This window comes from Podarcis liolepis (genome assembly GCF_965112155.1).
Source record: "Podarcis liolepis genome assembly, chromosome: 1".
Classification (NCBI taxonomy): Eukaryota; Metazoa; Chordata; class Lepidosauria; order Squamata; family Lacertidae; genus Podarcis; species Podarcis liolepis.
The window spans coordinates 108,891,882-108,905,165 of record NC_139554.1 but is presented as its reverse complement, the minus strand read 5'-3'; the positions used below and the strand labels follow the sequence as shown (position 1 = coordinate 108,905,165).

Sequence of the window (13,284 nt, the reverse complement as noted above, 5' to 3'; positions counted from 1 at the left end):
AGCTAAGAGCTGCTCTATGGGGTTTCAAATTGGAGACATTCAGTTAAGTTGTGGGTGAACATATCCGACGACACAGCGATTCTTCAAACAGCTCTTGTTTATTCACAGGCCAGAACAGAACTGAACTGAAGGGTTCAGTCAGCCTGCTTATATAGAGCTCCACTACAACGCTACTGTAACAACTTTCTAAAACTATCCAATCACTGAACGTCACTTTCGATCCCTTATTTGCATAACTATCTACAGTATCCCCCTGCTGGCCCAGGGTGAGAACTTCAGTACATAACACATTCCCAGTCTGACATGAAGATGCCAGGGACTGAACTAGTGACCTTCTGCATACAAAGCAGGTGCTCTGCCACAGAACAAGGGTCTTTCTCCTAAAGCTTGAATGAAAAAAATGGCGGAGAATGTTTGGAACAAACTTGGCAAAGTGGCCTTCTGTTGTGAAGTGGGAGAATGAGAAAAAGGAAAGTATTTTGGGGGGAAATCACTTCTGAGAAATTTTAGCTTAGTGGTATTTTTCCAGTAAAAATAAGACAGCATAAAAGAAAGCACAGCTAAACTTTTTTTCTTTTTTCTTTAAAGAAGAAGTTAACTTTAAGAATTCTAGGAATAACAACCACTTACTACTTGAAGCAAAGAGAGGTAACCAAGCCCCACGTTATCAAAGTTGACTTTCACATTTTTCCACCGGGCTGTTTCATTTCTTTCTATGAGCTCTTCACATTGAGTTTGGTTGTCAACTTCATCGATGCTAAACATGTCCCCTGTTGTGGTATTAATGCAGTGGTAGAACTTGCCAGCAAAGAGATTAACTCCCATAATGCTGAAGATTAACCAGAATATAAGACATACGAGAAGCACATTCATGATTGATGGAATCGCTCCCAAGAGGGCATTCACTACCACCTATAAAACAAACGACACCGTAGAAAGTAAGTTTGACTGTGTAAATGCAAAAAAAGGAGATGCTTTATCAATGTTGGGTGAGGATTTCTGAAATAAATTTTAAAGACTTCTGAAACCTTCATTATACATATGCCCTCCATAACTCATGGAACAACTCTAATGTAAGTATGATAAAAGCCAAAGAAAGCAAGGAAGTGTAATACAATGGGGGTGGGGAAACCAGCCCGACCATTGGAACTAAGAAACAGAACATTAGGAGAGAAATGTCAACTACAGATAATTACCAAACATAGGAGCGATACACAGTTTGTATTTTCCAAACAAATAAAGAGTACATCATGTAGAAAAATAAAAGCAGCAAAACATCTTGTGAAAGCCAACGTTTGCAATTTGGTGAGGGAAAAGAGTTTTGGGCATCTAAGTTTGACAGAGTGATGCCTCTTTTTTTGCTTTCAGATGGGGCATTTTGTGTAATGCCATACCCTTACAGCAGACATTTTGAGAGCAACGCTCACAATGATTTCTTAAAAGTTCAAATTAGCCTCAGAAGGTTAGCAAACCCTGGTCTAGGCCACCTAGAGCACCGTACTCCAACACACAGTTGAGGTCATAGGTCAGAAGAAGTGGCTTTCAAGGAAGTTTAAGTATCCCTTTGCTTTGGCCTTTCATCTCAGAACAGACCACTTTTGCCATGTGCTTCATAGAAATCTCTGCAGGCAGCTGAGAAGGATAGTCATTGTGCCGTAGACAAGCAGCAGAAGTATATGAAGTATAGTTTCGCAGCCTGGTTAATATGTTACCCTGGTAACATAGTCAGCAAGGAAAACACTTCTGTGTGGCTGGAGCTTGTAACATATGCAGGCTGCAGCCACACTGGTCATTTAAGATACTTGGTTAGCATCTGCACCAATGCCAATAGTGCAAATCAGAGTTGTAGAATTGGAAGGCGAAAGAACGGCTCAGTGTGAGTGACCCATGTGGCTGCTGTTGGCAAACGATAAATTCTGCTTCATTTTTAATTTTGGTATGCACCCAACAGGCAGCATTTAATATAGCACTGTATTGTTTAGCGCACTTTCATTCCATTTTCACCCTCTCTTAAAAATAGGGTTACCCATCTTCTTTTTAAAAACGGGGATAAATAAATAAATCCATACGTACGCAGACAGAGAAATAAAAGTATTATTACACGGTGTAGTGGACAGCTGGCTTCAAGGCACAGGCAGTGCAGAGTCTGTGGGAAATATGTCTCTCCTTTAGCTGCATGATCAGTCACATTATTCCCTCCATTACTGCTGCATTTCAAAAGCTGACCTACATTCCCTCCTTTCTGAGTCCTGCAGCAACACCACTCCCTTGCAGTATGAATCCTTTGACAAGCTCAAAATATGGTGCCAGAGATAGGCTATCATCTGCCAGCAAGAAATGTGGAGAATAGGGCCCCAGGTATAGGTGGCACTTGAGGAGGCAAAAGGCATGCCAATTACTTTAAATTAAGGGGGCCATGCCCAATGTAGAATAGCACACATATATCAGATATTTCTATTATTATTATTATTATTATTATTATTATTATTATTATTATTATTCTGTTGGGAGCCGCCCAGAGTGGCAGAGTGGTTGGGGGAACCCAGCCAGATGGGTAGGGTATAAATACTAAATTTATTATTATTATTATTATTATTATTATTATTATTATTATTATTATTCAGAATTATTATTATTATTATTAAACTGCTAGTGCAGTTATTTTCTTTTGGATGTTAAAATACCTTCTGATGTACATTATCAAAATGTTAAAGGTTTCAGAATAGGAATGTAAACATTCAGTTTAAATACAAGAAAGCTATGGAGGATTTTTTCTTCCTGTTGGCACTCTTGGGATTTTGTCATTCTCAATCATTGGGTGTTATCTGTAAATTTGGATACCACAACCTGATTCCAGGTCTTTGGAAGCTTACCACCTTCTGATTTCTAATAGATATTGATTCATAAGGGGAGCGATCAGCTGATCCCATGACTGTCAAGATTTGATGGAACAAACTCCTTAGTGCTACACTGAGCTCCTCCCAATATGTATTATTAATACATACCTATTATTATGTGTTATGTTATATGTATTATTAATACAAATGCCTGCAAATCATATGCATGTGCACATGTATTTAGATGCATCAAGGTGAGAATACCAGATACTTAAAACCAAGCTTTTAAAATATAATCAAGAAGTTGACAATTCAGAGTTAATTAAAAAATATGGAAAGTAAAATAATACAAGAGAGGAACTGAACTTTAGCTTTTTTTTAAAAAAAAAAAACTATTTAAAAGGAATTAGTGATATATTAATTAGTGACATTTATATAGTCTATTCCAAATGTGCAAACATTTGCTGAGTTTATGCTGCAAGTTCCTGGCAGGTAAAGGTAAAGGTAAAGGTAAAGGTAAAGGTAAAGGGACCCCTGACCATTAGGTCCAGTCGTGACCGACTCTGGGGTTGTGGTGCTCATCTCGCTTTATTGGCTGAGGGAGCCGGCGTACAGCTTCCGGGTCATGTGGCCAGCATGACTAAGCTGCTTCTGGCGAACCAGAGCAGCGCACGGAAACACCGTTTACCTTCCTGCTGGAGCAGTACCTATTTATCTACTTGCACTTTGACGTGCTTTCGAACTGCTAGGTTGGCAAGTAGGCTGGTTTTATTCTTCTCAAGTTACAGAAAGGCTGAGAGAGAAAGCTTCTTGCTGCCCCGGGCCACTTTGTAAAATCCTGGATTTCTACCGAAAACCTTGCTGCTCATATTCTTAATATGCCATCCAGAAGATGATCGTGATGGTTTTGTACGTTACGTTAAGCTCTTTCCATGTTCTCTTACCCTCATTCCTTCAAATCGTGATAAAGCTCTTAGGGGTCTCAAAGCTCTTAAAGTCCTCAGTGATTTAATGGCGCCAAGTTCCGAGTAGCCCAAGGCATTAGCTGTTAAGCTAACTAAAGAGACCTGCACATGAAGAAAAAAGAAATTAATTTGTAAGCTATATAACATATATAACAATCAGCACATACTTTTTCTATAACTTTGCAGAGATCATTTCAGTCATTCACTGTAGCAGAACAAATGGCTCAAAGGGCACCTCATGATAAAATGGACACAAAGGTAAATGCTTTAGTTATTCTCATTATAGAAGAGTTTGAAAAAGAATTTTGCCTTGACCCAGCTAGTGACTTTAAACAGGTTATCTGCCACTATGCAATGGCAGACCCACCAAATGTCCCTATTTTCCAGGGACGTCCTTGATTTAGAGAAGCCGTCCTGGTTTCTGATTTAATCCCGCCCAGAATGTCCCACTTTCCCTTAGGATGTCCCGGTTTTCACTGGAGAAATGTTGGAGGGTATGGAGTTATCCAACCCCCGAGCCGTCTGAAGGCAATCCTGTATAGGGATTTTTCAAAAAATGTTTAATGTTTTATTATGTTTTTATATATGTTGGAAGCCGCCCAGAGTGGCTGGGGCAACCCAGTAAAATGTGTGGGGTATAAATAGGAAACTTATCATTATGGAATGGGACGTCCCTATTTTCATTGAAGATATGTTGGAGGAACATATGCAATGGAACATATTTTGGCATTTTAACGGTGTCTTGTGTGCAGGAAGGGTAAAGGCATGCACACTGTTTCTACAAAGTGAACAGCTTCTCCTGGATTGATGGGAAGTGCTTCTACATAATTCAATTTTCGACTGAGCAACGCTAATACCGTTTCTAAGGGGAGGTGCAAGACCATGCTTAAAATGCCTGCCACTTGTTCCAGGGCATAATTTTCAAACCCTGAATTATGCATGCAGTTGTTTGCGTTCAGGTGTAAGACGAAGCAGAAGTGCCTGTCTTTTGAACTGGGATGTTACATCAGGCTGCATGGCAGTTTATGCAAATTTCTGCCATCAGCTTGTTGCAAGGGATTTGCTGCAGTGTTTTCTAACCAAAGCCCCCTTCTTGCATCATTCACGCAAAGGGCCTCCGTGTGGATGCAGAGCCCTGCACCTGGCCTTGCCCCAAACATTGTGACGCTTCCCCAGCCCCACCTGCAACTTCCACACGTTGAGCATGGACAACTGCAAAAGGGGAGTTTTCACATGTAGACACCTATGCATATAGGCTTCCATCGGATCAGGGCACCCGTGGCATCACGGTTCTCAATCCATGGAAGACTAAGTGTGTAGGTGTCCCTGTTGTATAGATCCATGTTGACTACAATCCAGAGTCTTGCTATGGACACCATCCACAACTTTACCATGGATTCCAAAATATAGCCCCAAAAGGTGCGCGCGCACAGAATGCTAGTGGATAGATCAGGATCTAGCTTTGGACCATGCCATTACAGGTAGATATAGATTTCATTATCTCTGAAGTTTTTCTTAATGACATTTTTTAAAATTAAATTCATATAGCAATTTCTTCTGTTTAACTGGTAAATTCAGCTTGTACTAGTTCGGAGTGGTTTCGTCAATGCCGCAGTACGAAAATAATTACCCCAGCCAGATCGCCACACTACTAAGGCCCAAATGGCTATTTTCTGGAAGTAATTACATCCCTGGTTTCTGCAAGTAGTAACCACACTGCTTTTGTTCACATTATACCATCCTTTTATGGAATTCTGGATTAAAGTTACTCATGATTCTTGCAAATGTGTTCACTTTACCCCACAATTCATACAAAAAAATAAGTTAAAAAAAGAATCCATGGCACAGTAACTGTAGTTAATTCACCATAACTCATTTTCATAAAGGTAGATTGCATATTCAGCTCATAGAAAAAAAATACATACATCAACAATGAGGAAATCCAGCCAACACCAAGCATTGGTGAAATACATTTGAAAGCCATAGGCCACCCACTTCAGAAGCATTTCCAGAATGAAGATGTACGTGAAGACCTTGTCAGTATACTCCAGCATGGTCTTGATAGTCTTGCGCTGTTCAATATATATGTCTTCAAAAGCCTGTAGACAAATACACACACACATATTTGATGGATTTTAGTTTGGCATTAATCTTTGAATTATTTTTGTTTCCCTTTCTAGTATTTAAAACTTCAGTCCCCTCTTCCTCTCTGTTGTTTGACATTCACGGGGGAAGGAATGAAAACATGCTTTGCACACAGGAGGACCAAGTTAGAATGTGTAGGTAGCAAGGAATGGGTCTTTTTGAGACTCTGGAGAGCTGCTACCAGCCACAGTAGAAAATATTGGGCTAGATGTACATCGTTTAACCTTCCAGAGCAGCTCCCTGTGTTCCTTTCCTCCGTTCTGCAGAATTATTATTATTCAGCAATTAAGGGTCACATTGTTGGAGAGGGCCTTGTGGGTTCTCTAGCACAACACCTGTACAGTGCACACAATCTAGAGCTGGAATGTTCCAAACTGATGGCTGTCTCATCTCCATTGTTTAACTTCTTACCATTAAGAAGTTTCTCCTAATGTTCAACCAAAGTCTTCTGTGACTTTATCTCCTTATATGAGACCACCCTTCAGGAATTTGGGTGAAGTAATAATAATACTTTTACTGTCAATGTACAACCTGTGTACAGTGAAATTAACCGAGTCTCCCCCCCTCCCCGCCAACACTCAATCTCATTGCACTCTGTGTGCTTGTCACACAGCACACCAACCCTGAAAGTCAGTTGCACTATATTATTTTCCGTTCAGCAGCCTAACTGCCCATGGATAGAAACTGTTTTTTAGCCTGTTGGTATGACTGATTATACTTCTATATCTCCTGCCCAAGGGTAGAAGATTAAAGAGGTGCTGGCCGGGGTGTGAATCGTCCCTGAGAATTTTTCTCACTCTCCTAAGGCATCGATCCCTTGTGATGTCATTTAGCGGACTCAGGGGACAGCCCATGATATCATGTGCTGTGTTCACCACCCTCTGTAAAGACTTTCTGTCTGTGGCTTTCAAGCCAACGTACCACACTGTGATACAATATGAGAGGACACTTTCTATTGTGGACCGGAGAAGGAGGTCATCAATTGTTGTTTAACATTGTTCTTTCACAGGACCCTGAGTCGCTGTTGGGCCTTCCTAACCACCTGAGTTATATTGTTTTTCCAAGTGAGGTCTTCACTAAGGTAAACTCCCAGGAATTTAAAGGAAGTACTACTAAGTTTCCTCTTTAAAATAAACATACCCAGTTCTTTCAGCTTTTTCTCACAGTACTTGTTTTCCATGCCCTTGACAGTATTCACTGCCCTCCTCTGAACACCTTGTTTTGCCTTAAAGTGCAGCATCCATATCTACACATAATGTTCCAGATAAGTACTACTGAGGAATGAAGTGGAACAGAAAATGTCTGTTGGAACTCTTGTGTTCCCAGATACACCTGCCTGGTATGATGTCAAGACTTGTTTCAATTCATGTCAACAGATTCTAGCAGAAATAATAATAATAATAATAATAATAATAATAATAATAATAATAATAATAAAATTATACCCTGCCCATCTGGCTGGGTTTTCCCCACTCCTTCTTCCTGTATCTTCATATTACTTGGCCCACTTTGCCTTTCTTGTTCTATGTGCTACCCTAACCCAACTCCTTCTGTCAGTGGACAGTGTAGCCCTGACTCATTGATAGTGATGGTGTAAAGCTATCCATAAATAGCCCAGGCATTGGAAAGAAGGTATAAACATTGGAAACAATGGAAACAAAATAAACCAAGGAGATCAGGTGAAAACCAGGGGCACCAACTTGGGCCTTATGGGTGCCCAATGGCACCTGCGACATAATGTCGTGACAGGCAGGGCCTTGGCTGTTGCTTCTGAGGTCTGGCAGGGTCTTGGAGGCCACGTACGAGGCCTTACGAGACCTCCAACGTTGCCTCGGAGGTTGCGTTGGAGCCCGTAGTGTGGGTGCCAAGCACCCAATTATTATTTTTTTTGTGGGTGCTAGGGCTCTGAAAGGGTCCTCTATGGTTGGCACCAGTAGTGAAAACTAACTCAGCCTCCTGAACATGAATCTTTCCTCCCTTCTGCCTTGCCAGTGTGTGAACTCAGGAGAGCACTGGAAAAGGTGGTTATTCCATCTTTGGTCACCCTCCCCTGACACAACTCTATGGATTGCTCTCTAAGGTTCTGTGGTAAAGAACGGTTTTCAAAATTACCAGAGCACCACTGCTGAGAAGAATCATGAAGACAATAAAAGTCTCAAACCAATTATGTTCTACTATTTTGTAGCAGGTCTTCCGAAGATTCCACCATAGTTTTCCTTTCCCGTCTTCTACGCTGACTTGGCAGCACTTGAACTTCCGAACACAGCCTGGCAGGAGGATGTGACAAATGAGAGTAGCATAGTAAGTTATTCTGAAGCTACAGTTAATTAACAAGATTTTCTATGGTCAGTCTTGAGTAGAATATATTCTATACTAAAATACAGTCCTAAAATAGTTTGTCCATTAAAATTAAAACTCACTCAAGTCGGTTCAGTTGTTCGGGGAGGGGGGAGGGGGGAGGAAGCTAGGCCAGCTTAATCTATTTTACATGCCGTGAAATCTCCAAGTGGATCCCATTTGGAACAGGTCTACTTATTTCACTGTATACTAATACAATATGTACATTGCGTCCCAACACAATACAATTTTTGAGGGTGGGCTCTTATAGAAACAAAATGGCACCATTCACTCGCAAGAGTGAGGCATCACCAGGGTAGGGAGAAACCTAAAGTTTGCAGAACCCTACAGTCTGCAGAGGTACAATTTCTTTTAAGAAAAAGGACAGCCCAATGAGGAGGTCTGAGCATACTCAAGTGGCTACAGAATACTGGCTGACAATTTGAGATTGAGAGATGCAACTGTGCATCCTGAAAGAAGGTATGACTGACTGACACTACAAACTGCAGCATTTCGTTTCTTGTGATGTATAAAGCAATTTGTGTTCCTGTTTGTGCTCTGTATAATAAGCCTGATTACGTTTGAATGAAACACACACAACTCTTCCTCATTAAGAATAAGCTAACCGTGTGCAGTTTAGAAGTAGCATCAGAGGATTAATTCTTCCCACAAAAATTTTGCCTCCACAGGACTCCGTAAGTGTGAAATCAAAAAACAAAAACACCCAAAGCATAAATATATATTAACTTGGATTACTTTTTTCTAGGAATTTTTTTTGTAAGCTGGATGTGAGAAATTTGTCAAATGTTCATAGGGTTGCTGGGTCACAAGAAGCGATTCTGGGTAACAGACCAACAGTGTTTACCTTGGAAGCAAACGCTGGATCTGAAGTTGTGCACAACTTATATCATTGCTAGCATAACAGGGCAGGAATACAGATAAGCAAAAACAAAATGCTCCCCCAAACAAAGTAGTTTCAATTTTTTATATTCCTCACCTTCTGTAAAACAGGCTTCTGGTTCAAGAGATTCTTCTGGTTCGGCTTCAGGTTGCTCTCCAACTGGGGGGACTCCAACGTCAACTGTGCTACCTTCAGATGAACTAGATGCATTTAGTTTCTGCAAATAAAAGCCCCATGTGAAACTGTTAATTACCATTCTATTTCTTATAGGACTGGGTTGCACTTAATGCATTCCAAAATGCTCTCTGTGTAATTAAGAGCTCTCAAATGAAGAGCAGAACTGTGGAGGCCAGTTTGCTTTCCTCTGTGTGAGGCCATAAGTATTATTAACCACATCAAACAGGGGTTTTTTCCCCCATGATGGAAGGGTTTCGGTATATTCATAGAAGGAACCACCATTTTGAACCAATTTGCTAAGAAACTAAGCCACATACTGAACTGACAGTTCTGAAGCAACACTAATTGGTAAGATAGAGAGAGAGAGCACCATGAATTGCAGCATTTCCCCCAAGTTACGGCAAAAACTGAAGGAAGCATTTTCATGTCAGATGCAGGTACAGTATGCATATGATGCAAACTATGTTTAACCCTTTACTTCCTGTTGACATGAAAAGACAAATTATCAGTGTATAAGTACTTCTAAGTTTCTGAGGTTTCAGAAAGGAAAGCAGCGTATTAATTCCAGAGCGGGAGCCATTATTTCGCATTCTCTTTTGCCAATGCACTTGCACAGCTGAGTGTGCATTTTTTAAACTACTTTTTATTCTTGCATGGTACACATATGTGTCCTCTTTAGTACTTAGATAATCGTGTGTATTTCTACGATAGCAATTAAAACACAATTTTTCAAAAATGCTATTTTTGGAGGGAAAGAGATTGTGCCAATAATGAAAAGTGACGTCATCTAAACTTCCAACTGGTTTCCTGATGTGATTAAGGAAAGCTAGAAGGCTGCTGCATTGGCAGCAGTAGACAAATATGAGTACCATAGTGAATAAAAGTAGAGCTGATAATCGCATTCTGTAGCATTCTACAATGTTATTACCATGGTAGTGTATAACATCAGTAAATGGCTGCATTGGTAAGTAACTATCTTTATGTGGGGAATGATGTAAGCAGATGGTGAATAACGCATACTGGTGTCAATGTACTATTATAAAAAGATCATTTTTTACATAATACTCCAAAACAAAGCTGTCGGCATTATTCATCAGAATCAAGCTTTTTCACGAACTCTTAACCTGCTAAAATATTAGTTTGATGAAGTACTTTACCAGTTTTGAGGTGTTCCAGTTTAAATTTTATTTAAGCAGCAGAAAGAATTGGTTACCATTCTGAATTTACTTTAAAAAAAAGGCCTCAGATTATCCTCAAGCTGTTTCTACCAATCAGCCCTTTCTAGTCTATTTTCTGGTGGTTTCACTAACTTCTGGATCAATAAAATTACTTTGTTTCAGAAGACTATTTGGCATTTCATGGGTTTTAAAAATCTATTTTTAGGAGGTATGAACAGGTTCTATTGATTGCATCAGAATATAATTTATAATCTGCTCTCTGTTTTGTTTTTATAAAAAAGCTGTGTAATGGCACTTGCAGGGAGAGGGGCAACAGAATTAGATTCAATATAATCTTTTTGTTCATCTGAGTCTCTTGTTTTTAGAGGAAACAAAAACTGTTGTTGTTAGTTTTACACTTCCAGAGGAAACACACATTCAATTTTTAATGCACTTTAATATCAATAAACAAAATAAAGGTCAACGGGGAACGAATGCTATCCCCATGTACACTAGCTGTATAGAACCATATAAAACAACATAATATTCACACAAGTATAGTATAAGGGGACTGCAAGCATTGCATTCTTGTTCAATGACAAAAGGAAGTTTCTGATAATATAAAAATAGTAACCACACCATCCAAAATTGGAATAGGCTATCTCAGTACAGTACTTCCAACATACCTGTTTATCTCAGAACAATAAAACCTGGGATTAATCATTTACCAATAATAATCTTACTAATACTGACCAGTAAGCAGTTTCCTGATAGTATGATCTTAGCCACTTGTAGCAAAATGCATATTGTGGCCTTTTATCAAGCAGGGGGGGGTGAGGGATCAATGTTGGGAAAATCCAGTACACTCTTGAGTGCAGCTTCAAAGGATATATTTTGTACTTAGCAACAACTGTTGTACAATATCATTTATGAAGTGCAAATGTATATATATCATAACTCTTTGCCACAAAATAGAGAAAAACAGTTGCAGGAAATTCCCTGCAACAGTATCCCTTGATATGCAGCCTTCTATCCTAAGTGGAGACTAGAAAAGGCTTTGGCTAAGCACTGTTTTATAGAAATGGCCACAAATCATAAATTGCACTATGTTCTGCTTACAGACTGGTACAAAGTATATGCTCAGAAATGAAGTTCAACCAAAATCAAAGGGAATGGCTTCCAGGTAAAGATGTTCAGGCTCAGGTACTTACATAGTGCAGCTATGCATACCTAAATCCCAAGAAATCCAGTAGCATATAAGTACAGTGTATACAGTAATTTAATACATCAGATGCACAAATAGATTTTTGGTATGCACTGACTGCCCCGTTCATTCCAATCGATGGGCTTAGTCCATCTGTACATGGAACACACATGCAGATCATGTTGCAGTGAATTCTGATGACGATGCACATGTGGAGCTTCTATACATAAATGGAGCTCCTGTGCTTATAAACCACCGATAGACTGAATCATAGACACCTATCATATGTAATCTATGCAATTCACGCTTAGTCAATAGATGTATATAGAACCATAACATCCTATTTTTTTAATAGTTTGAAATTGTAAAATATTTTGCTTGCATCATTCCAAACTGCAGGGGGTGGGGGGTTTTTTTTAGCATTAATGCTGCAGAATTAGCAGAGCAAAAAGCAAAAAAAGCAAACCAAAATCATGATGAGTCTATTCAGAAAATAAAGAGAAATCTTTAGATTGTTCTTTTTTTTTTTTTTTGGAAGAAAAAAAATTGTTTAGTAACTTGTGAGCAGCGCTAAGTCCAAAGAATAAACAAGTACACATCTCAGTCTTTTTTCAATCCTTGAAATTAAGTGTAGTTCATTCATCAAATTAGTATATTAGACATTTCACATGCAAACACAATGATCAGGCAAAAGTCTAAGATACCATTATCTGAAACGCAAACAGCCACTTTACATTCATCTTGGTTGAGGTACAAGTCTACATTTCATGAATTGTAAATTAAACCTTTCAGGTTTCTTCTCAGTGAGAAATTGGCATGTTTCTTGCAACAGGCTGTAATAATAATAACAATCTTATTAGTTAACCGAGCCTGAAGTGGACACTGCACAGCACCCAAGCAACTCAGAAAGAGAAAGCATCCCAGGTTCGCGAGATTTGTTCGCCTTATTCAAAGATATCATTTCTGCTTAAAACCAGAGAGTGCCGTCTGCCCATATGATGAGGCAAGCCTGGGGTCAGTATTGGGGGAGTGGGTGTTAAAAGTAACAGAGGCACATTCAGAGATTTCTACAATGCACACTGGTTATGCTGGAAGCACTCCCTTTAAATCTGCCCATTTTGAATCTCCAGTACTTCAAAAGGAAAGTTTGTGATAAGGCGTTAAATACATTCAGTACACATTGATAGAGCCAAAAATTATAGGCAAGTCATTAAGAGTTTTCATTTCTGAGTTGCTCTACATTGTGGCACCTTTGGCTATATAGAAATAATGGTTTATATAAAATCATCCCTTATTTTATTTATTTATTTGCTACCTTTCCTCCTAAAAAAGCCCAGCCAGCCCTTATGTAGCAATGTGGCAGAGATGAACTGCAACGTCACTAGTCTTTTGAGGATGTGAATTATGAATATACACAGGGAATATCATGTGGTTAATTTGCCAGTTTCTAAAAGGGACATCTTCCAGATTTTAGGTAGAAGGGTCTGACTGACTGAACTTGAATTGATTAAAAATTAAGAGAGTGTAATAGGGCACATAGTAGCACCTCTTGAAAGGAAAT

At 39.4% G+C, this 13,284-nt stretch overlaps 1 protein-coding gene across 1 annotated transcript in view; it reads right to left on the bottom strand.

Moving 5' to 3' along the window:
* The window catches only part of LOC310703391 (sodium channel protein type 2 subunit alpha-like), a 97,201-nt gene that overhangs the window by 8,961 nt on the left and 74,956 nt on the right, over positions 1-13,284 (bottom strand). The window contains 5 exon segments of the mRNA XM_083495744.1: positions 631-912; positions 3,782-3,904; positions 5,728-5,901; positions 8,060-8,214; positions 9,282-9,402. Coding sequence (XP_083351870.1) covers positions 631-912; positions 3,782-3,904; positions 5,728-5,901; positions 8,060-8,214; positions 9,282-9,402 — 855 coding nt within the window.